The 24,702-nt window shown below is 43.3% G+C and overlaps 1 protein-coding gene across 2 annotated transcripts in view; it reads left to right on the forward strand.

Moving 5' to 3' along the window:
• Positions 1–3,257: 3,257 nt before the first annotated feature.
• The window catches only part of CD58 (CD58 molecule), a 57,448-nt gene continuing 36,003 nt past the window's right edge, over positions 3,258–24,702 (forward strand). The window contains exon 1 of one of the 2 annotated variants that reach the window (XM_003268037.4): positions 3,258–3,424. In XM_003268037.4, the coding sequence (XP_003268085.2) occupies positions 3,355–3,424 (70 nt within the window). In that variant the 5' untranslated portion in view covers positions 3,258–3,354. Of the gene's footprint in view, positions 3,425–5,685; positions 5,768–24,702 lie in introns of those variants that run through there. The other variant, XM_030824775.1, reaches the window with a different exon arrangement.

The raw sequence follows: 24,702 nt of genomic DNA on the forward strand, positions 1-24,702 counted from the left end.
CGGCTGTTTACATTTACTGCAGTCTTCTATCCTTCTTTCCCCTTACTAACCAGCCCCCTTCCTCTGTGGAACTGTGCTGTGGGGGCCTACAGTTCTGCCCTTGGCATTGGCCTGCTAGGCTCAAGGTCTGTGAATTGCAGTCTTTATTATTACACCCCATAACCTTAAAATGATAAAAACACCTCTTCCTCAAGACACTTCACTGCCATCTGCTGCAACATATCATAGTAAATAGACACCTCCACCCCGATGATCAAGGCTATGCTACCCCTAGAGCTGTGCAACACACAACACACCTAGCCCCTGAAAGGCAGGTTCAGAATGTAGAGCTTATAACCTGTAGCATTTTTGTTGGGGGGTGGGGCGGGGGTAGAAGCCGGATGAGAAGGAGAGCAGGAACACAGGATGGCCTTCTCTAGGGCCTCTGCAGCAAGTCCACACCATCCTTTTCCAACTATGAAGTGCTGCCCTGGCCATGAAATGCAGCGGGGATTTCCCAGAATGGTGATAAGAGCAGGAGCTGTGCATTCTCGTAAGTGAGACTGCACAGTGCACTGGTCTCTGTTTCCTCTTCCAGTGTTGGGAGGGGTTTACATCTGCAAATTGAGAAGAATGTTAGAATGATTAAAGCCATAGCAGTGATATGTGATTAGTCAGAACCCATCTACAATTCTTTAAAATTCATAGAATATGCAAAAGGGAACCAGATAGTAAGAAGCAGAGGGAGACACTTCTTTTTTTCTTTTTCTAAGTCCAAGACTTTCAAAAGCTTTCCTGTGTGCTTTCCTCTGCTCCCCAGAACCATCGGCTGCATCCTTATCAACTCCTTGCAGCTGCTGGCTTGGCCAGGAGTTGAAAATGTGACTGCCTCTCCCTTGGGTACCCATAATGGTTCCATGTTAAGTCTTATGTATAATTTTTCCTAATTTTTTTCAAATGTTCTTTTTCTGCCAGGGAATGTTTTAAAAAGGGAAATAGAGCATTATAGAATAAGATTACCCTTCTATGCCCTTTGTGCAAATCTACCCAGTATTTACATAGATGAAGTGAATGTACGTTCCCTCATGAGGCATGCAATGAAAATGACAATTTGCATTTATGCAGGATTGGGGCAGTGTTTTGCTCACTACATTCTGGGATTCCTAAGCTTTGTGGGAGTAGTTCCAAGGGTTTGGCAGAAACGAGAGTCAAGATACCAGAGAGTGGCGTGCTAGGAAGAACAGCCCTGGCCTCTTCAGCAGCCCTCCTTTCTTACTTTCTCATCCATGATGATCTACGGTGACAAGAAGATAAAACTGGACCTTGCAATACTGATCACAGCATGAAAAATACATCGACCCCTCCTTTTGATAGCAGCTTCTCAGTATGTAAAGGGAACCTTTTTGGCTGCCTGCCTAACGCATTGCAGGTCCAGCATTCCTGAGCTGCTTTTGATTCATAAAATTAACCAGGCATTTGAGGGCTTCTAAAAGTGTTTGATGGACAGCATTTCTCTCAATGAAAGAGGAGGCACTGCTCCTTGGTCAAAGGAGAGTCCAACCAAGGAAGCCTAATGAGTTATTCCTCACCGAATACCTGGAGACCATGACCTGGGGGCGAGGGGCTTCCCCAGCCCCATGTGACTGGGCTGTTCTTTCCTCAGCCCTGCTCTTAAGGGGGTTAACAGCTTTTGCTGGCAGTCCAAATGGCTGCATAGCTGTCAGTCCAAAAGTCCCATTATCATATCCCGCTCCTGTATGAAGGGGTAAGAGTAGAAGCATTGGACATGGCCTCAGTTGGACTCCAAGTTCTGCCCTTTACTGTGTGCCCTGAGTAATTTACCTTCTCCAGGCGTCAGTTTCCTCATTTGCAAAAACAACAGCAGCAGTAAGATTAAGTTAATCCAAGTAATGCACTTCACATAGGGCCTGCTCAATAGATGTTTGCTGTCATGTCACTTCCCAGCTCAAAAACTTTCTGTGGCTCCCCAGTGTCTGAAGGTCTAACCCCATCCTGCCTTTCTAAGTGGGCCTGAGTTCCTACCAGCCCAGGGCAGAGAACACTTGATTTTCCTCACACTGTCCCTGCCTTGTGTTCCCAGTATCTACAGATGGTAGGGAATATCTCGAGATAGCAGGTTTGTGGTAGAGGGCATCGGTCCCAGAAGTTTCACTGATAGAGATACCTTTTAAGATTTTGTGGCTAACTTAAGAAATAATTCATGTCTCTTTGCAATATGGTTCAAGTGTCTTGAGTGACTTTGAGTCCTCACCTGGGGACAATGGAGGTGAAGCAGCAAGAAGGCACATTCCCACTCAGTTTCACAACTTGCACCATGTGTTGGTGGTTATTTGGGCAGCGGGGAGTCCTGTTCATGGAAATGGATTCCTGCTGACATAATAACTAAGAGTTCTGTGAACTCCCTCAGCTGGGCAGGGGCAACTCTGGTGCTTCTGTCTGCAAGAAAGGGGACAGACAGGGAGGCTGATGTGAGGAGCTGGTTCTGGGAATAGAGTCATTTGTTCTGGGATATAGGGATGTGAGGGGAGGGCCAGCTCAATCCAGACTGATGAAGAGCGGGGAGAGTGATGAGTGCCTGCCGCAGCTTGGGCTGGATGGATGTGGGGAGGCTGGGCTGTGAGGGAGATGTGGATCTGACAGCTCAGCCTGAGGGAAAGTCCCGGTTGAGATGGGGGAAGAGAGAAAAAGAGGAATCTGAGAAGGGAGAAACCAAAGGCTGGAAATCCCAGCTCCGGGGATAAGGGAGTGTGGGGACGGGGGAAGCCTGCCTCAGGTAACCCTACGCCTACTAACAGTTGCCTAAAATGCTCCCTTTCCTTGTCACGTTTGAGGAAAAGTGGTTCAAAGAGGCCGTCTGATGCGGGATCGCACAGCGCTGAAGGGATGAGGGGCCCCGGGTGCTCCCGCCCGTCCCCCTGCCTCCTCCGGTGGCTCTCTGGGAGCGACAGCCCCGTCCAGCCACGGAAGGGCCTTCAGCACGCCCCAAACGCTAAGGGGAAGCGCGGGAGGTGAGGGAGGAAGGCAAAGAAACCTAGTTTTTAAAACGCAAGCCACTTTCAAGGAAAGAATTTCTTACTTAAAAATAGCGTATGAAATGGCGGCGGAATGACGGGAGGGACCGAGCTGGGGGACTGGACGGCGCCCCGGGGACACAGGAAGGAGGCGCGCAGAGCCGAGCCCAAGAGCGCGCCCGGGGAGTGGAAGCGCGAAGACAAACGCGGCGCCGCGGAGGGTGGGGGAGGAAGGGCCTGGGCGGCCGGGGCGGAGTCCTACTTCTGGCCTCCCGCGTAGGCGGTGCTTGAACTTAGAGCTCCTTGTGGCTGGGCACTTGCGCAGAGGCCGGCCCGACAAGCCATGGTTGCTGGGAGCGACGCGGGGCGGGCCCTGGGGGTCTTCGGCGTGGTCTGCCTGCTGCACTGCTTTGGTGAGTGAAGCCTGCCCCAGGGTCCCCGCGCCGGCCGGCGGGTACTGGGCAGCGCCCAGGCTGGGTGGACGCGCCGGGCTCGAGGCGGCTGCCGATCAGAGATGGGTGGGGACGGGTCGCTGTGGGCCGGGAACAACTCAGCCGTGGGAGCCTTTTCAGGAAGAGAAAGTTGTTATTTCATTGCCAGTGTCCCTCATGGAGTCAGCAAGGAACTGTGGCCTTAGGGAAGGACGGGCTCCGGCCCGCTCACCTCTCCTGCGGGGCCTGCGCCCCCCTGCCGCCCCCCCCCCCCCCCCGCGAGCTCCAGTGACCAAGTTCCTTCCTGAGCCTCCCCAGTAACGTCGCTGAGCGCTTCAGCGGACTGCAAAACTTCTTCCCGGCCGTGAACGCGCCCGGGACGGGGTGCGGGCGCGGATGCCACCTGCTCGAGGGCGACGCCCGCTGTCCTCCCCTAGCCGTGCCGTCCCCGCCCGCGCCGCGTCCGCCGTATCAGCAGAGAGGACTTTTCAGAATCGCCCCACAGCGAGGAGCGGGGAGGCAACTAGGAAGCCCAGTCGGCAGCGGCCTCACGTTGGGATTCCTAAGTGGTGCGACTCCTGCTCCTTTTTCCTCCCCTCAAATCCTAAAAACTATTATCAGAACTGGTTCCATCCTCTTCGTGTGTTGTCAGCCAAGTCGTCACAACAACGCCAGGAAATAGGTCCCTTTCTCCCCATTTTGCCTCACCATCCTCCTTCACCCTCCACACACTGGCCCCAGTCAGGCCATAGCCAAACCCCGGGAGTACAGCAGTAACCTCCCAGCGAGTTCACCTGTACTTGAGGGTTTCTCATGGCTGGCTCCTGCACCCCACTGCCAGCCTTCCAGCCCGTCCGTCCGTTTGCTCAGCGTCCACTGCCTGCCCGGGAGGTGCGCGCGTGCATCTATGGAAGACAGCCAAGGGGGAGGGGTTGAGATAGACTCAAAAGTACCTGCACGATCAGATAAAGAAGTCAGTGTTGTAAGAGAGGCCTGGGCTGGGCGTGGTGGCTTACACCTGTCATCCTAGCACTTTGGGAGGCTGAGGCAGGTGGATCACTTGAGGCCAGGAATCGGAGTCCAGCAGGGCCAACACGGTGAAAGATCGGCTCTACAAAAAATACAAAAATTAGCTGAGCGTGGTGGCGCATACCTATAGTCCCAGCTACTCGGAAGGCTGAGGTGGAAGAATCACCCGAGTCCCGGAGGCAGAGGATGCAGTGAGCTGTGATTGTGCCACTGAACTCCAGCCTGGGTGACAGAATATGACCCTGTCTCAAAAAAAAAAAAAAAAAAAAAAGTGAGCTGTGGGGGTACAGAGGGAAGAAGAAGGCAGTCTCTTTTGTGAAATCAAGTGTCTTTTGTGAAGCAGTCTTCATGGGAGGGAGGATATTTGAGCCCAGCCTTCAAGGACTGGTGATGTGTGGACATGTGATAATGTGGGAAAAGATTGCTGAGTGTCCCCTTAGGGAGTCTGGATTCTCTGAGCTGAGAGAGCTGCTCCTGGGCCTTACAGGATCAGGACCATGCGCCTGGGAAGAAGAATCTGTTAGCAACAAAGAGGAAGGCTGCAGTCAGGAGGAACTGGAGGCAGGGAGGCCAGAGGGCCAGGGTGAACTACCATCACAGGGCCCAAATAGCTCTGGAGAGTTCATGTGCGGCTGGCTGGGGAAAAGAAGAGATACACACAGGGATTAATTAAATGGATGGGGTAACTCTCCTCCAGGCAAGCTGGTCCCTCATTCCCTGGCACCTTGGGTCACTGCTGCCTGTACCTGTGTTCTCCCTTCCACTGCAAACCCAGTTTGCCTAAGCTCTACCTCCAACAGAAGATTATTTGAACTGTCCCTTCCTGGTGGTCTCTCTCACCTAATTAATGCATTCATTCAGAAGTCATTTGATTCAGCAAACATGTATTTATAAACTGCTCTCCATAGGCCTTAAACTAAAGACAAGACTGAATGGGTATATCCCCTTTTGGGGACCCAAGCCTGCCTCACTAGGGAAGCTGCAAATGCAGGGATTAACAGCATCAGCTCTGGGGTCAGATGCCTAGCTTTGGATCCTGGCCCCACTACTCCTCACCTGAGTCATGAACTTGTGTGAGTTACCTAACTTCTGTTTACTTCAGTACCTTCACTTTTGAAGAGAGCACCACTCACATGAAGGAAAGGAGAATAATAAACCCACTTCATAGAATTACTGGGAACATCAGTCATTTAATAAATATTTACTGAGTGTCAATTACATGTTAAGCACTGCACAATGGACGGGGGATAAAGCAAGGTATGCACAGTTCCCTGCCTTTGTGAAGCTCACCTTATAGTGAGGGAGAGAGACAGTAAGTAAATGAGTAAAAACATGGATGCTGGATGGTGATAAAGTAAACATTTACTAGTATAGAGATGAGTAAAGCAAAGAAAGGGGTGATGGAAGTCGTTAATATTTCAATTTAGAGGGTTTTTTTGAAATTTTAGAACAATTAAAATCTTTAGGACAGTTGCAAAATTAGTACAGTGAACATTTGCATACTTTCTCCTTGAATCACCAGTCAACTGTCACATTAGTTTTCTTTGTACACACACATCTATTATTTTTGCCAAACCATTTGAGAGTTTCAGACCTCATGACACCTCACCTGTAATTCTTCAGCATATGTCTCATAAGAACAAGAGCATTCTCCAACAAGTCACAGAATCATCATAATCTGGAAATGTGGCATTGATACAATACTGTTTCCTGGTAGAGAACCCAGAAGCCAGTCCTGCACCACATACTTCATTTGATAATCATGCCTTTTTAACCCCCTTTAACCTAAAACTGTTGCTTTTTTTTTTTTTTTTTTTTAGTACTTTAAGACAGCATCATTTTTGAAGTGTCTGGGCTGGTTGCTTTACCGAATGCCGAATGTCCCTTTGGATGTGGATCGCCTGCTCGTTTCCTCATGATCAGATTCTGGTTGTAACTCTTTGTAGCAGGAATACTTCATAGTTGTGTTGGGTCCTTCTCAGTGTGTCACATCAGGAAGAGGTGGTCTGTTTGTCATATTATTGGAGATGTTAACTTTGACATTTGGTTAAAGTGAAGTTTACCAGATTTCTCCATTGTAGAGGCACCATTTTACCTTTGTAAGTAATAAATGATATGTTATGTGATGTTTTGAGGTTGAGTGAATATCCTGTTCTCCAGCCATTGTTCATTCAGTGGTTTTAGTATCCCTATGGTGATTCTTCCCAGAATCCATTATCACTAAAATATTTTATTTTTTGAGACAGGGTCTCACTGTGCCACCCAGGCTGGAGTACAGGGGTGCTATCACAGCTAACTCCAGCCTCGACCTCTGAGGCTCGAGCAATTCTGCCACCTCAGCCTTCGGAGTAGCCAGGGCTACAGGTGTATGCCACCATGCGTGGCTAATTTTTTTAAATTTTTTTGTAGAAACAGGGTTTCCCTATGTTGCCCAGACTGGTCTTAAACTCCTGGGCTCAAGTGATCCTCCTTCCTTGGCCTACCAAAGTGTTGGGATTACAGGCGTGAGCCACCACATCCAGCCACTAAAATATTTTCAAATGGTAATTTTCTTCCCCCCCCGCACCGTCCCTTTCTTCTCCCTCCCTCCCTTCCTTCCATCCTTCCTGTCTCCCCTCCCCTCTCCTCCCTTCCCCCTCCCTTCCTGTCCCTTCCGTTCCCTTCCCTTCCCTTCCCTTCCCTTCCCTTCCCTTCCCTTCCTTTCCCTTCCCTTCTTTCCTTCTTTGTTTCATTTCCTTTTTTCTTTTGAGACACAGTCTCACTCTGTTGCCTAGGCTAGAGTATAGTGACACAATTACAGCTCACTGCAGCCTTGATCTCCCAGACTCAAGCAATCCTCCCACCTCAGTTTCCAAGTAGCTGGGACTACAGGGACATGCCTTCATGTCCAGCTAATTTTTTTGTATTTTTTATAGAGATGGGGTTTTGCCACGTTGCCCAGGCTGGTCTTGAACTCCTGGGCTCAAGCAATCCTCCCAAGTCAGTTTCCCAAAGTGTCGGGATTATAGGCATGAGCCACCCAGCGATTATCTATTCTGTTTTTCTATATATATATTTATTAGTTTACATTGTTCAGTAATGAATAGCTTTTGAACATACATCCTCCTTTTTTTTCTTTTCTTTTAGAAGGTTGTGTGGACTCATGGATTCTTTTTTAAATATGGCATTCCTGTCATCCATTTTGATGCTCAGCAACCCCACATTTGACAAGTGGGAACCCCTTCAAGCTTCAGAGTCCTTTTGCTCTGTTCCTGTTTGATTTTAAACACTTCCTTACTTTCTGGCACAGAAAGATGTTCTGGACTCATTTTGTAGTGTTCCTGCCTCAGCCTTCGAATCATTAGGTTCCCTGGTTTCTTTTAGTGAGACATGGTATTTAGAAATCAAGTTCTGGGTGCTAGTTGTGCCCACAGGTACCAGAGTCATTGCTTCTCAGCCTTGTCAGTTTTCAAAGTTAAGAAATAGAGTTTTTACAAAGTCAGGAGTTCACCCTGATACTTCTAACACTAATAATCTTGCTGCTTAGTTCTTCTGCCTCTTCTGCTCTTCCATATTTGCATCTCCTTACTCCCACAGTGAGAACTCTGTTCTTAGTAGCATCAGTATATTTCCCTAATCTACATTAAACCCCAAATCATTTTACAGTTGCTATACCAATCTACTACCAACTACAAACTTACTAAATACAGTTAAAGATTTCTTTACAGTTCCTTTTATTTTTCATTACAGAGAGTCTCCAACTTAGCAATGGTTCGACTTAAGATTTTTCAACTCTACAATGAGTTTTTCAAGATATAACTCCATAATAAGGAATATCTGTATATCCCAGTGAATATGCAATACTATATTCAAAAGTTACTTGCATTCTGGCCGGGTGCAGTGACTCATGACTGTAATCCCAGCACTTTGGGAGGCCAAGGCGGGCGGATCACGAGGTCAGGAGATTGAGACCATCCTGGCTAATGCAGTGAAACCCTGTCTCTACTAAAACAAAAAATTAGCTGGGCATGGTGGCACGCGCCTGTAATTCCAGCTACCTAGGAGGCTGAGGCAGGAGAATGGCCTGAACCAGGAGGCAGAGGCTGCAGTGAGCCGAGATTACAACACTGCACTCCAGCCTGGGCAACAGAGTGAGACTCTGTCTCAAAAAAAAAAAAAAAAAAAAAAGAAAGTTATTTGGATTCTTTTTTTTTTTTTCTAACTACCCTTCTTAAACAAGGTAACACTCTGTGTATTTTTTTGTATCTCATTTTTGTCACTTAACCATACATCTGGAAAATCATTCCCTGTCACTTCATAGAGATCATCCTCATTCTTTTTCACAGCTGTACAGTCCCCCATAGGGTGGTTATATGGTAGTTAATTCAGCTACCCTCTGCTGGTTAGTATTACATAGTGAGGTCAGGGAGGGTCTCTTTAATAGGGTGACAGTTGATCATACACTTAAGGAAGTGAGAGATAGGCCACAAGGCTATCTGGGGGGGTGATATTCCAGGTCTACTACTCAGGACCCTGAGATAGGCTTCAAGCGTTTAAGAAACTTCAAGGATACCATTGTGGCAGAGAGTGGTAGAAAATGAAGTTATAAAAGTAGTCAGGGTTGGATCCTGTAGATAAAGTTTTTAGGGCCTTTTAAATATTTTGGCCTTTTTGCTTTCAGTGACTGGAAAGTTTTGAAGGATTTTGAACAGGAGTGAAATTATGATGACTTGGGTGTTTAAAAGAATTATTCTGGCTGCTGGATGAATAGTCTGTAGAGGAGAGAAAAGGAAGAGCAGGGAGTTTGGTTAGGCTGCAGGGGCAATGCAGGAAAGGAATTACTGGGGGTGAGAGATATCTGGATGTGTTTTGAAGGTGGAGCTGGCAGGATTTGGTGTGGGCTTGCATTAGTGGAATGACATGTGGATAGGGCCTGGATAGTGCTGGGCAAGTAGCAAGAACTCAAAAGTATTAACTGGGCTGAGCGTGGTGGCTCATGCCTGTAATCCTAGCACTGAGAGGCTGAGGCGGGCAGATCTCTTGAGCCCAGGAGTTCGAGACCATCCTAAGCAACATGCTGAAACCCCATGATATGGTTTGGCTCTGTGTTCCCACCCAAATCTCACCTTGAATTGTAATAATCCCCATGTGTCAAGGGCAGGGCTAGGTGGAGATAATTGAATCATGAGGGCAGTTTCCCCCATACTGTTCTCAGATAGTGAATAAGTCTCACAATATTTGATGGTTTTATAAATGCACAAGCTCTCTCTTGCCTACTGCCATGTAAGATGTGCCTTGTTTCTCCTTTGCCTTCTGCCATGATTGTGGGGCCTCCCTGGCCATGTGGAACTATGAGTTCATTGAACCTCTTTCCTTTATAAATTACCCAGTCTTGGGTATGTCTTTATTAGCAGCATGAGAATGGACTAATATAGTAAATTGGTACTGGGTAGTGGGGCACAGCTGCAAAGATACCTGAAAATGTGGAAGCAACTTTGGAACTGGGTAACAGGCAGGGATTGGAATAGTTTGGAGGACTCAGAAGAAGACAGGAAGATGTGGGAAAGTTTGGAACTTCCTAGAGACTTGTTGAATGGCTTTGACCAAATGCTGCTAATCTCAGATGGAGATGAGGAACATTGTTGGGAACTGGAATAAAGGTGACTCTTACTGTGTTTTAGCAAAGAGACTGGCAGCATTTTGCCTGTGCCCTAAAGATACGTGGAACTTTGAACTTGAGAGAAATGATTTAAGGCATCTGGTGGAAGAAATTTCTAAGCAGCAAAGCATTCAAGAGGTGGCTTGGTTGCTGTTAAAAGCATTCAGTTTTATGTGTTCACAAAGATGTGGTTTGGAATTGGAACTTAGTTTAAAAGGGAAGCAGGGCATAAAAGTTCAGAAAATTTGCAGCCCGATGATGCAATAGAAAAGAAAAACCCATTTTCTGAGGAAAATTCAAGCCAGCTGCAGAAATTTGCATTAAGTAATGAGGAGCCAAATGTTAATCACAAAGACAATGGGGAAAATGTCTCCACGGCATATCAGAAACCTTCATGGCAGCCCCTCCTATCACAGGCCTGGAGGCCTTGGAGGGAAAAATTGTTTCATGGGCTGGACCCAGGGCCCCCCTGCTCTGTACAGCCTCCAAACATGGTGCCCTGCATCCCAGCTGTTTTAGCTCCAGCCATGGCTAAAAGGGGCCAACATACCACTCAGGCTGTTGCTTCAGAGGGTGCAAGCCTCAAGCCTTGGTGGCTTACACGCGGTGTTGGGCCTGTGAATGCACAGAAGTCGAGAATTGAGGTTTGAGAACCTCTGCCTAGATTTCAGAGGATGTATGGAAATGCATGGATGTCCAGGCAGAAGTTTGCTGCAGGAGTGGGGCCCTCATGGAGAACCTCTGCTAGGGCAATGTGGAAGGGAAATGTGGAGTTGGAGGCCCCACATAGAGTCCCCACTGGGGCACCACCTAGTGGAGCTGTGAGAAGAGGGCCATCATCCACCAGACCCCAGAATGGTAGATCCACTGAGAGCTTGCACCATGTACCTGGAAAAGCCACAGACAGTTAATGCCAGCCCATGAAAGCCGCCAGGAGGATGGCTGTACCCTGCAAAGCCATAGGGGAAGAGCTGCCCAAGGTTGTGGGAGCGCACCTCTTGCATCACCTGGATGTGAGGCATGGAGTCAAAGGAGATCATTTTGGAACTTTAAGGTTTAATGACTGCCCTATTGGATTTAGGACTTGCATGGGGCCTGTAGCCCTTTTGTTTTGGACAATTTCTCCCATTTGGAATGGATGTATTTACTCAGCACCTGTACCCCCATTGTATCTAGGAAGTAACTAACTTGCTTTGGATTTTACAGGCTCATAGGTGGAAGGTACTTGCCTTATCTCCAATGAGACTTTGGATTTAGACTTTTGGATTAATGCTGGAATAAGTTAAGATTTTGAGGGACTGTTGGAAGGGCATTATTGTGTTTTGAAATGTGAGGACATGAGATTTGGGAGGGGCCGGGGTGGAATGATATGGTTTGGCTGTGTCTCCACCCAAATCTCACCTTGAATTGTAATAATCCCCGTATGTCAAGGGCAGGGCCAGGTGGAGATAATTGAATCATGAGGGCAGTTTCCTCTATACTGTTCTTGTGATAGTGAATAAGTCTCACAAGATCTGATGGTTTTATAAAGGGGAGTTCCCCTGCACATGCTCTCTCTTGCCTGCCACCATTAAGACATGACTTTGCTTCTCCTTTGCCTTCCGCCATGACTGTGAGGTTTCCCTGGCCATGTGGAACTGTGAGTCCATTGAGCCTCTTTCCTTGATAAATTACCCAGTCTCAGGTATGTCATTATTAGCAGTGCGAGAATGGACTAATACACCCCATCTCTACAAAAAGTTAGCCAGGTGTGGTGGTGCACGCCTGTAGTCCCAGCTACTCAGGAGGCTGAGATGAGCCTGGCAATTGCTTGAGTCTGGGGATTTGAGGCTGCAGTGAGCCATGATGACACAACTGCACTCCAGCCTGGGTAACAGAGCAAAAAAATAAAAAATAAAAAAGGTAGGAACTATTTTATTATTAACAGAGTCTGTCTTATTCTGCTGTTGTTGACATTTTACAGATCCTTTATTGCCAACTGTCTGCATAACTAGATTTTAAGTTCCTTGTATGCAGAAGTCAAGTCATGTATTATTTTTTTAAATTTTCCTTACATTGATCTGTTTTTTTTTAATAGTACAGGTTGTTGAATCTGGACATTAGATGACAATGTATTTGTCCAGCATTTCTCCATTTGAAATTATCTCACATTATGATGTGAGACTTGTTCATGTGCTTTGCTGGAGTTGAGACTTAGACAGTCTGTGTTTTTTTATTTAGCAAAGATAATCCAAGTTAAAATAGTGGTGCGTGTTCCTATAGGAAAACTAGGCGCAGTATTATAACAGAGTGTAAATAATGATAGCCGCTAGGAGGTAAGCACCTGCTGTGTGCCAGGAGCTATGCTTCAGATTTGAGATGTTTTTATTTAATTGTCGTACTAATTTTATTACATAGGGAACATTTAATAGGAGAACAAAGCTTAGGTAGGTTCAGTAATGTGTCCAAGTTCACACAGCAAATAAGTGGCAGAGTGAACTTGAACTTTGATTCTCTCTGAATCAAAACCTTTTCCCTTATATGCTCTGTTGTATCCCCAGCCTGAGATCCACTAAGCAACTTTTTGAAGATGAGTACTACTGATTTCTTATATCCAACATGTATACATTGTCCAATGAAATTCTGCTAAAACATATGAAATATAGGTCAGCACAATTACCAGTCATGCAAAATTGTATTTAATATCATAATTTGTAATGGTGAGGGGTGCTTCTTTGGGACATAGAATTTACAATGGCAATTTATTGACATATTTATTATTAACATTATTACATTTACATTCTCTAGGTACCCGCATTTCACTCCTAGACACTTTTGCATAATCCCAATAACATCATAACATCTATAAAAATTAACACTAATCCTGTAATATCACCTAACTTTTACCTGTATTCAGATTTCCCCAATTGTCACAAGAGTGTCTTTTGTTAAAAAACCCGGATCTAATCAAGTTTCACTCATTGTATTTGTTGCTATGTTTTTGTTTTAATTTTGATGGGCGTCTTTCAGAAGTTTTAAAATAGTCTTAGAACCTCTTTTTAAGAACCAGATTTGAATAATTTATTTTATTGACCTCCTTGTCACTCTAACATTTCTTTAGTAAATACAGGCTTTGAGGGTAGGTATTGGTTTCTCTGTTTAAAAGTAGAAACTTTGCATAAATCAGCCCTTATATGTGTAAGTTTTCTGCCTTTTGGTTTCTTCTCATGCTGTTTCTGCACAAGTGCCTAAGCTTTTTTGAAGCATTACTTGAGGGGTGACCAGAAGCTTTTACTTAAGGACACAGACCCTTAAATTCTGCAATGACAAGTCTTTTTTTTTTTTTTTTTGAGTTTTCTCATTTTCTTTTTTTTTTCTTTTTTTTTATTATTACTATACTTTAAGTTTTAGGGTACATGTGCATAATGTGCAGGTTTGTTACATATGTATCCATGTGCCATGTTGGTGTGCTGCACCCATTAACTCGTCATTTAGCATTAGGTATATCTCCTAATGCTATCCCTCCCCCATCCCCCCACCCCACAACAGTCCCTGGAGTGTGATGTTCCCCTTCCTGTGTCCATGTGTTCTCATTGTTCAGTTCCCACCTATGAGTGAGAACATGTGGTGTTTGGTTTTTTGTCCTTGCGATAGTTTACTGAGAATGATGGTTTCCAGTTTCATCCATGTCCCTACCGAGGACATGAACTCATCATTTTTTATGGCTGCATAGTATTCCATGGTGTATATGTGCCACATTTTCTTTTTTTTTTTTTTTTATTTTGAGACAGAGTCTTGCTCTGTCCCCCAGGCTGGAGTGCAGTGGCGCGATCTCGGCTCACTGCAAGCTCCGCCTCCTGGGTTCACGCCATTCTCCTGCCTCAGCCTCCCGAGTAGCTGGGACTACAGGCGCCTGCCAACACGCCCGGCTAATTTTTTTTTTTTTTTTGTATTTTTAGTAGAGATGGGGTTTCACCGTGTTAGCCAGGATGGTCTTGATCTCCTGACCTCGTGATCTGCCTGCCTCGGCCTCCCAAAGTGCTGGGATTACAGGCTTGAGCCACCGCGCCCGGCCATGTGCCACATTTTCTTAATCCAGTCTATCGTTGTTGGACATTTGGGTTGGTTCCAACTCTTTGCTATTGTGAATAGTGCCGCAATAAACATACGTGTGCATGTGTCTTCATAGCAGCATGATTTATAGTCCTTTGGGTATATACCCAGTAATGGGATGGCTGGGTCAAATGGTATTTCTAGTTCTAGATCCCTGAGGAATCACCACACTGACTTCCACAATGGTTGAACTAGTTTACAGTCCCACCAACAGTGTAAAAGTGTTCCTATTTCTCCACATCCTCTCCAGCACCTGTTGTTTCCTGACTTTTTAATGATGGCCATTCTAACTGGTGTGAGATGGTATCTCATTGTGGTTTTGATTTGCATTTCTCTGATGGCCAGTGATGATGAGCATTTTTTCATGTGTTTTTTGGCTGCATAAATGTCTTCTTTTGAGAAGTGTCTGTTCATGTCCTTTGCCCACTTTTTGATGGGGTTGTTTGTTTTTTTCTTGTAAATTTGTTTGAGTTCATTGTAGATTTCTTGTACACTAATAACAGACAAACAGCCAAATCATGAGTGAACTCCCATTCACAATTGCTTCAAAGAGAATAAAATACCTAGGAATCCAACTTACAAGGGATGTGAAGGACCTCTTCAAGGAGAACTACAAACCACTGCTCAATGAAATAAAAGAGGATACAAACAAATGGAAGAACATTCCATGCTCATGGGTAGGAAGAATCAATATCGTGAAAATGGCCATACTGCCCAAGGTAATTTATAGATTCAATGCCATCCCCATCAAGCTACCGAAGACTTTCTTCACAGAATTGGAAAAAACTACTTTAAAGTTCATATGGAACCAAAAAAGAGCCCGCATCGCCAAGTCAATCCTAAGCCAAAAGAACAAAGCTGGAGGCATCACGCTACCTGACTTCAAACTATACTACAAGGCTACAGTAACCAAAACAGCATGGTACTGGTACCAAAACAGAGACATAGATCAGTGGAACAGAACAGAGCTCTCAGAAATAATGCCACATATCTACAACTATCTGATCTTTGACAAACCTGACAAAAACAAGCAATGGGGAAAGGATTCCCTATTTAATAAGTGGTGCTGGGAAAACTGGCTAGCCATATGTAGAAAGCTGAAACTGGATCCCTTTCTTACACCTTATACAAAAATTAATTCAAGATGGATTAAAGACTTACATGTTAGACCTAAAACCATAAAAACCCTAGAAGAAAACCTAGGCAATACCATTCAGGACATAGGCATGGGCAAGGACTTCATGTCTAAAACATCAAAAGCAATGGCAACAAAAGCCAAAATTGACGAATGGGATCTAATTAAACTAAAGAGCTTCTGCACAGCAAAAGAAACTACCATCAGAGTAAACAGGCAACCTACAAAATGGGAGAAAATTTTCACAACCTACTCATCTCACAAAGGGCTAATATCCAGAATCTGCAATGACAAATCTTACCTTCCATCTCAGGGTTGTAAGTGAAACCAGGATGCAGCCGTTTCCCTTTTCTCAGATAAGTTCAGGTTTGAATATAAAGTGTGACTATAAGATACAGAGACTGTCCCTAGAAAAGGACGGGAAAACCTTTAGCAGTTCCTCTTTGAAGATAACTTTCAATGCCTTGCATTTATTATGTTCTTCCCTCCACTGAAAAATAGACTCCAGGAGGGCTGGGATTTTGTCTGTTTTGTTCATTGCTATATCCTGCCTGCTTATTTCAGTGTTTGGCACATAGGCAGGACTCCATGAACATTTGATGAACAAATAAATGAATAATAAGAACTACCTCAGAGTTGAGGATTAAATGAGTTAATATACAAACAACTCTTGGAACAAGTGCTTGTCACATAGTAAGCCTGCAGTGAATCTTCGTGCTGCTGCTACTGTTAAATATTATTACTGAGGCTGAGCTGGCCTAGGGCTTCTTGGATTGGACTTGCTAAGAGCTAGGCAAGAGACCCAACTGTATGAAACTTGCTTGAGTTAAAACAAACAGTGCTACTCCTCTTTATTGTCTCCATGCCTGGTAAGCACATTTCCTACCCCCAAAATTGGGACTGACTAATGTAAGAATATTTATGGCCTTAATAGGACAGGTTATTTGATACAATTACTAGCCTAGACATTTTAGGAGATTGGCCGCTCCTCAACACTATAAATGCATATATGGGTGTGTAGATAGAGATGTTGCTTCCCAGATTGCCACACATCCTGATACTACAAGTAGGCATCAACTGAAAGTGTGCTGTGATGTGAAGATGAAACGCAGAGAAGTGAGAGGGACAAGGCTCAGTGACCCACATCCAGATAACCCATCTGCTTACTTGGGAACAAAAATGCCCCAAGACCCTGCTATCTCTGGGCTTGCATGAGGCTTTAAATGAATCACCATTATGGTGTCTTATATTCAGAGGGAAATACCAATATTCATATATTCAGGTACTGAAACTTTTAAGGGAATTTTTCTTTTTTCTTTTTTTTTTTGGTCAAATGAATTTTTACTTTACCTGCTAAAATCTGCAGGCAATGTGAGCCTTAAAATATTTTAGAGAGAGAGAGAGAAGTATCTTAAAATTACATTGTTTGTTTCTAAGAACAAACTCAAGAAAACCCTTTCCTCCAAATCCCAGAAGAGTGATTAGCTTGTCTCTAAGGTATGGCATTGGCTGGGCATGGTGGCTCATGCCTATAATCCCAGCACTTCAGGAGACCCAGGCAGGAGAATCACTTAAGCCCACAAGTTTGAGATCAGCCTGAGCAACAGTGAGACCTTGTTTCTGCAAAAAATATAAAAATTAGCTGGGCATGGTGGCCTGCAACTGTAGTTCCAGCTACTTGGGAGGCTGAGGCAGGAGGATCACTTGAGCCCAGGAGGTTGAAGCTACGGTGAGTCATGATTGCACCACCGCACACCAACCTGGGTGACAGAATGAGACCCTATCTCAAAAAAGAAAAAGGAAGGAAGGAAGGGGAGGGAAGGAGGGAGAGAGAGAGGGAAAGAAAGAGAAAAATAAAAAGAAAGAAAAGAAAGAAATGACATCAATGAACCTCCTCAAACCGTAGAGAGGCTGTTAAGTTTGATTGGGGCTGACATCCATGAGTGGGTACAAGTTTATCTGGTGTGGTGCCCTGGATCCTATAACACTGAGTTGGTAAAATCTACTTAAACTTGAGAGGGAACATCTCAAAAGGGACAGCTGTGGAGTTGGGAAGGGGGAGCCCGCGGGTCCTCCCATTTGCTTTGGTGATGAGGCAGAAAGCGGGGCTGAAAAACTGAGTCTGTTTTGGTTGTGCATGAGGGCTCCCGAGCCATTTTATTTTTAAGCTCCAGTTAAACTTCTTTCTCCATCTCTCCTTACAAAGTCCTGCTTCTTCAGCCAGGTTCCACAGCAATTTGGGATTTCACAAAGCCCAGGGTTTGGGGTGACTGTCGAATTTTGCTATTCTGTCAGGAAGCCTTATCTTTTGAACTACATTTAAGTTATATTTTAATCATTTTAGTTAATTCATTCAACAGATATTTATTGAATGTCCATATGCCAGACATATGGGGATACAGCTAAAAACAGGAACAGCTTTGTCCTTGTCCTGATGGGGCTAGCCTGGCTGGGGGTTACCCCTAAGCTCAGATTTGAATTAGTTGCCAACTTTCAAGAACAGGAATTTTCACACAAAATGTGAATATCTGGCTTTTCTTGAAAAATTAGGAGACCTGGCAATGGTGGGCCCCTGTTTCCACATGGCAGGAGCTGAGGCACAGCTCCTGTTTCCACATGGCAGGCCCCCCCTATACAAGTCCTCACCAGCCCCTTCTGAGTCACACTTGGCCCGCTGGTATCTCCTCTCTGGGTGGAATTGCTGGTCTTCGTCTAATGCGTCATTTGCCACAGTTCTGTTTCTTTGTGACTCCTTTGTTTGCTCATTTTCTTTTTATTGTTTCTGGTCTGACTTTTTCTTCCTTGACTGGACTCTTGCTCTCTGAGGCCCTCTTCAGCTCTAGCATTCAATGATTTGGAAACCACAGAGCTTAGTGCCTCACCTGTAGGTTTGGAGGTGTGCTTAACTCAGTTTGACTTTCTCATTTGCAACATCTGCTGTTCCAATGCTGTCTATAGATTGTATCCTGAGAAACCCTGCATCATGTCACTATCTTTAAGAGCCTTATGCCATGTAGCAAGCTAAATAAGAAACAGTGGTTAAGAGCACTGATCCTGCAGTCAGATTGTCCAGGTTCAAATCTGGCTTCATTGCGTAACTAGCAAGTCACTTAACATTGTTGTGCCTCAGTTTCCTCACCTGCAAAATAGGGTTAGAAATAAAACCTGCTTAATATGTTTTTAGGATTCAGTGAGTACCGATTTTTTTTTTTTTTTTTTCTGAGATGGAGTCTTGCTCTGTCACCCAGGCTGGAGTGCAGTGGCACAGTCTTGGCTCACTGCAACCTCCACCTCCCAGGTTCAAGCGATTCTCCTGCCTCAGCCTCCCGTGTAACTGGGATTACAGGCGAGTGCCAGCCAATTTTGTATTTTTAGTAGAGACGGGGTTTCACCATGTTGGCCAGGCTGGTCTCGAACTCCTGACCTCAAGTGATCCACCTGCCTTGACCTCCCAAAGTGCTGGGATTACAGGCATGAGCCATTGCTCCCAGTGGTGAGTACCTATTTATAGAGCTCTTGCAACAGTGCCTGGCACAGAGCCAGGGCCATACAAGTGTTAATTTAAGTAAAAAAAAAAAGTACCAGTCAATCTGAATCTCAGGACCTGAGTAATAATTTGCAGAGGAATTTGTGCTGGGGGTTGAGAGTTCCTTTTCATTAACCTATAGTTAACAGTGACCAAATTTTCTAAATAAGAAATCAGGATACTTCATCTGTAAAACTTGGGTTCCAGTTACAACTTCAGGCCATACAAAAAGAACTATTAAAATTGAAGTGTTGATGTTTTGTAGAAACACTGCAACAGAATATTTGAGATCAGACCTGTTTTTAGATATATGATCACTCTATACATGTAGTGCTGATTAGGTATTAGGTACCCTCATATCTTTATTTAAAAAAAATTCAAAATTCTTCAAAACAAAAAAACCTTAAAAAATTATCTAGCTAGCATAGAAAATCTTTTTAGGTGATCACTGATAAATTTTTTTCCCTCCCTCCATCTCTCTTTGCTTTTAAACAGCAAAAACTCACCCCATGCCCAGTTCTCACCCAGTTAATTCAGACAGTGTGAATACCTTGATGTTGACCTAACTCATTAAAAGAAAAAGAGAGAAAACCTTTGAAAGCCTATTCCATGTCAACCAGTGTAAAAAGACTCTCAATTTTATTCAAACCTCAAAACAATCTTTTATGGTAGGCATTATGATTTCTACTTTACAGCTGAGGAGACCTAGTGTGAGGAGGCCTTTGGGAGTTCATCCTGGGCCTTGCTGGCTTCAAAATCTGGGTACTCTCTGTTCTGCACCCTGGCATGGTTATTAGCGTCCCTACAGTCCCTTTTCTGACCACTCAGTGGTATCAGCAAAGCAACAAACTCACTGTTGACTCCATTCCTTTGCTCCTATTTGTGTATTCATTCATTCATTCATTCATTCATTCATTCATGGTTTGTGACCTTTGAGAAAAAACTCACTCCCCTTTCTTCTATTGTTCTTTTGTTCATTAGAAATTATCTTAGCAACTTACTTTAGTGTTAGCCTTGGAAGTGCAACAGAAAAGACTTTACTGTAGGAAGGAAATAATAGATATACCCATGCACACAAAGTAGAGGTAGATATTAGCTTTAGAGACGGTTCTTAACAACACCTCCTCTTGGTTGAATAATTCTATTTAAAAAAATTTGCATAGTTTTAATATTATAATAGTAATAGGAGATTTGTCTTCAAAAGTAACATATTTTTCAATGTGACCTGTATTAAGTAATAAGTAATAAATTGAAATCTCACCATCACCACAATTTCTAAAGTTACAGTGGTTACTTTAAAAACAACCACTGTTAATCATTTAGGGTGTCTCTTTCCAGTCTAAAAAAAAGAGCAAGTGAGAATGCATGTACACATATATTCACGTCTTTTTATAGTTAAAAAATATATATATTTTTTGGTAGAGATAGAGTCTCACTACATTGCCCAGGCTGGTATCAAACTCCTGGGCTCAAGTGATCCTTCCACTTTGGCCTCCCAAAGTGCTAGAATTGTAGGCATGAGCCACCACATCTGGCCTCTTTATTGTTTTTAAAAAGAGGAATATTCTGCATATATATTTCTATAACTTTTTATTTTTAATATTAAGAAATTTTCCAAATTCCCAATAATAAAAGGAAAATAAATCTATCCTTTTTCGTTTTTTAAAATAGCCACATAGTAAGCCATGGCATAATACTAAATTGTTTAACTGTTACACTAGATTATTTTTTACTAGTATAGATAACTTTAAAATGAATATCATTATGCATATCTCTTCATGTAGGTTATACTATTGTTTTATTTGTTACATCCTGAATAAATATCACCCAGATCCCAGTATTCAGTGAAACTACAGGTTCTTTTAGAGCATAAGCAAAAATAAATTGTATGCATGTGTTTTTGTATGTGTGTTTAATTCTGCTTACATTTGAATTTTCTTGCGTCTTTTTCCTACTATTTGAGTAATATCACTAGTGCCTTTTATTCAGTCAAGTCTCCACATGTTGACTCTTGTCTTGGAGTTATGATGCCATCCCCCTCCTGGCCTTTCTTCTACTTCCCAGGTCTCTCTCAATCTCCTTAGCCAGTGTGTTCCCCTCTAGCCAAGCTTTAAAACACAGGTCCAAGCTGCCTTTTCCCACTTCATATGCTCTCCCTAGGTGATGGTCCTAATGGCCTCCATTGGAGCCACTAGAAATGTGATGATTCCCAAATCTGTGTCCTTTCCTGTGAGTCCCAGACCTGTGTACTTAGCAGCTACTAGGTATCTTTGCTTGGATGTCTCACAGACCCCTCACACTTAGCAGTGTCAGACTGAAAGCATGATGTTCTAGGCCAGTCTTAGTCTTCCTGCTGTGTTTCCTTTCTTAGGGAAAGACACCACAACCCACCTAGGAGGAAGTAAGAGCTCTGATTCATCCTGGCACTCCTGGCACTTCCTCTCCTCCTCCTTTACCTCATATGCTGTCAATCATCTAGTTTCCCAGTTTTACCTCCCTAATGTCTGTTGAACCACTTTCCCTAGCACAATGCTGCCTCTTTACCAGTCTGAAATTGCTGTCTGATGTATCTCTTGCTATCTAGTCTTACCCCTCCCATCAGTCTTCCACACCACAGCCAGAAAAGATAAACACTTTCATTATGTAAAAATTTAGAAACTTTGTATGGAAGATATTCATTTAGTAAATTCAATAGGCAAAGGCTGTATTTGAAAAAAAAACTGTAGTACAGATAAAAAATTTATAACATATAAGGAGCCTTTAAACTTTGAGAAGAAAAAGACAAGCCATCTAATACAAAAAAAAAAAAAAAAAGGATGTGAAAAGACATTTCTCAGAAAAAGAAATCCAAATCAACAAACAGAAGAAATGCTTAAATTTTTAAAGGTCGGGAAAATGCAAATTCAAATATCAATGAAATGTCACTATTTGCCCAAAAGTTAAACATAAAAAAAAAAATTACCTAATGCTGTCAGGAGTTCAAGGAAAGGGCAACTCAGGCATTACTGATGAAGATGTAAATTGCCAAAGTCTTTTTTGTAAACAATGCAGCAACTTCTATTAAAATAAAAAAAATCTATTTACCTTTTGATGTAGCAACTCCCAGCTCCACTCCACTGCCACATAAATATGAAACTATAAATACATCAGGACATATGTACAGGATAGTTATTGCGGTGTAACTGCAATAGACAAAGCTAGGCACAAAAGGAGTGTTCATCAGTGGTGGACAGCAGATTAATTATGGTTCCCTCATGCTCTGGAATAAAAAGAATAAAGTATAGCTATACCAGTTGATTTCAAGGAGCTTTTATGAGATATTAACGAGAAAGGCAGGATGTAGAGAAGTGTGCATAAGACCATTTTTATTAAAGAATGGTAAATCCCTCAGGCACACCTCATTTTATTGCATTTCACTTTATTGCACTTCACAGATAATGTGCTTTTTACAAATTGAAGGTTTGTGACAACCCAGCTTTAAGCAAGTCTATTAGTGCCTAACTTTATGTTTTGTCTCTCTGTTACATTTTAGTAATTCCCACAATATTTAAAGCTTTTTCGTTATCATATCTGTTATGGTGATCTGTGATCAGTGATCTTTGATGTTACTGTTGTCATTGTTTTGGGATGCCAAGAACCATGCATATAAGACGGTGAACTTAATTGATAAATGCTATGTGTGTTCTGACTGCTCCACTGACTGGCTGTTCTCCCCATCTTTCTCCTTCTCCTCTGGCCTCCCTTGTCACCTGAGACAATGATACTGAAATTAGGCCAATTTAATAACCCTGCAATGGCTTCTAAGTGCTCAAGTGAAAAGAAGAGTTGCACTGCCTCTCACTTTAAATTAAAAACTAGAAATGATTAAGCTTAGTGAGGAAGGCATGTGAAAAGCCACGACAGGTGGCCAGGCGTAGTGGCTCACACCTGTAATCCCAGCACTTTGGGAGGCCAAGGTGGGTGAATCACCTGAGGTCAGAAGTTTGAGACCAACCTGGCCAACATGGTGAAACCCTGTCTCTACTAAAAATACAAAAATTAGGTGAGCGTGGTGGTGGGCACCTGTAATCCCAGCTGGTTGGGAGGTTGAGGCAGGAGAATCGCTTGAACCTGAAAAGCGGATGTTGCAGTGAGCCAAGATGGCACTATTGCACTCCAGTCTGGGCTACAAGAATGAAACTCTGTCTCAAAAAAAAAAAAAAAAAAAAAAAAAAGCCACGATGGGCTGAAAACTAGGCCTTTTATGCCAAAGAGTTAGTGAAGTTGTGAATTCAAAGGAAAAGTTCTTGAAGGAAATTAAAAGTGCTACTCCAGTGAACACATAAATAAGAAAGTGAAACAGCATTATTGCAGACATGGAGAAAGTTCGAGTAGTCTGCATAGAAGATCAAGCAGAATACAACATTCCCTTAATCCAAAGCCTAATCCAGAGCAAGACCCTAACTCTCTTTAGTTCTATGAAGGCTGAGAGAGGTGAGAAAGCTGCAGGAGAAAAGTTTGAAGCTATCAGAAGTTGGTTCATGAGATCTTAGGAAGAAAGCCGTCTCCATAACATAAAACTGTAAAGTAAAGCAGCAAGTGTTGATGTAGAAGCTGCAACAAATTATCCAGAAGATCTAAGATTACTGGTGCAGGATACATGAAACAACAGATTTTCAATATAGACAAAACAACCTTCTATTGGAAGAAGATGCCATCTAGGACTTCCATAGCTAGACAGGAGAAGTCAACTTCAGGCTTGAAAGGACAGCTGACTCTCTTGTTGTGTGGGCTAATGCAGCTGATGACTTTTAAGTTGAAGCCAGTGCTCATTTACCACTCTGAAAATCCTAGGGCCCTTAAGAATTAGGCTAAATCTGTTCTGCTTGTGCTCTATAAAATGGAACAACAGGCTGGATGACAGCACATCTGTTTACAGCATGGTTTACCAAATATTGTAAGCCCACTGTTAATACCTACTGCTTAGAAAAAAAAGATTCATTTCAGTATATTATTGCTTATTGACAATGCACCTAAACACCCAAGAGCTCTGATGGAGATGTACAAGGAGATGAGTGTTGTTTTCATGCTTGCTAATACAACATCCGTTCTGCAGCCCATGGATCAAGGAGTAATTTTATCTTTCAAGTCTTATTATGTAAGAATACATTTGGTAAGGCTATAGCTGCCATAGATAATTATTCTTCTGATGAATCTGGGCAAAATAAATTGACAACCTTCTGAAAGGATTCACCATTCTAGATGTCATTAAGAACATTTGTGGTTCATGCGAGGAGGTCAAAATATCAACATTAACCGGAGTTTGGAAGAATTTGATTCCAATCCTCAGGTCAAAATATCAATATTAACAAGAGTTTGGAAGAATTTGATTCCGATCCTCATGGATGGCTTTGAAGGGTGGAAATAGCAAGAAAAATAGAAGTGGAGCCTGAATATGTGACTCAGTTGCCTCAATCTCATGATGAAAATTGAGCCAATGAGGAGTTGCTTCTTATGGGTGAGCAAAGAAAGTGGCTTCTTCAGATGGTATCTATACTCCTGGTGAAGATGCTGTGAACATTGTTTAAATGACAACAAGGGATTAAGAGTATTATATAAATTTAGTTGGTAAAGCAGCAGCAGGATTTGAGGAGATTTACTCTAATTTTGAAAGAAGTTTTACTGTGAGTAAAATGCTATCAAACAGCATTGGATGCCTCTGAGAAATATTTTGTGAAAGGAAGGGTCCATTGATGCAGCAAACCTCATCATTGTCTTCTTTTAAGAAATTGCCACAGCCATCGCAGCCTTTAGCAACCAACACCCTGATCAGTCAGCCGCCATCAACATTGAGGCAAGAC

Source organism: Nomascus leucogenys, chromosome 12 (genome assembly GCF_006542625.1).
Source record: "Nomascus leucogenys isolate Asia chromosome 12, Asia_NLE_v1, whole genome shotgun sequence".
In the NCBI taxonomy this organism is placed as follows: Eukaryota; Metazoa; Chordata; class Mammalia; order Primates; family Hylobatidae; genus Nomascus; species Nomascus leucogenys.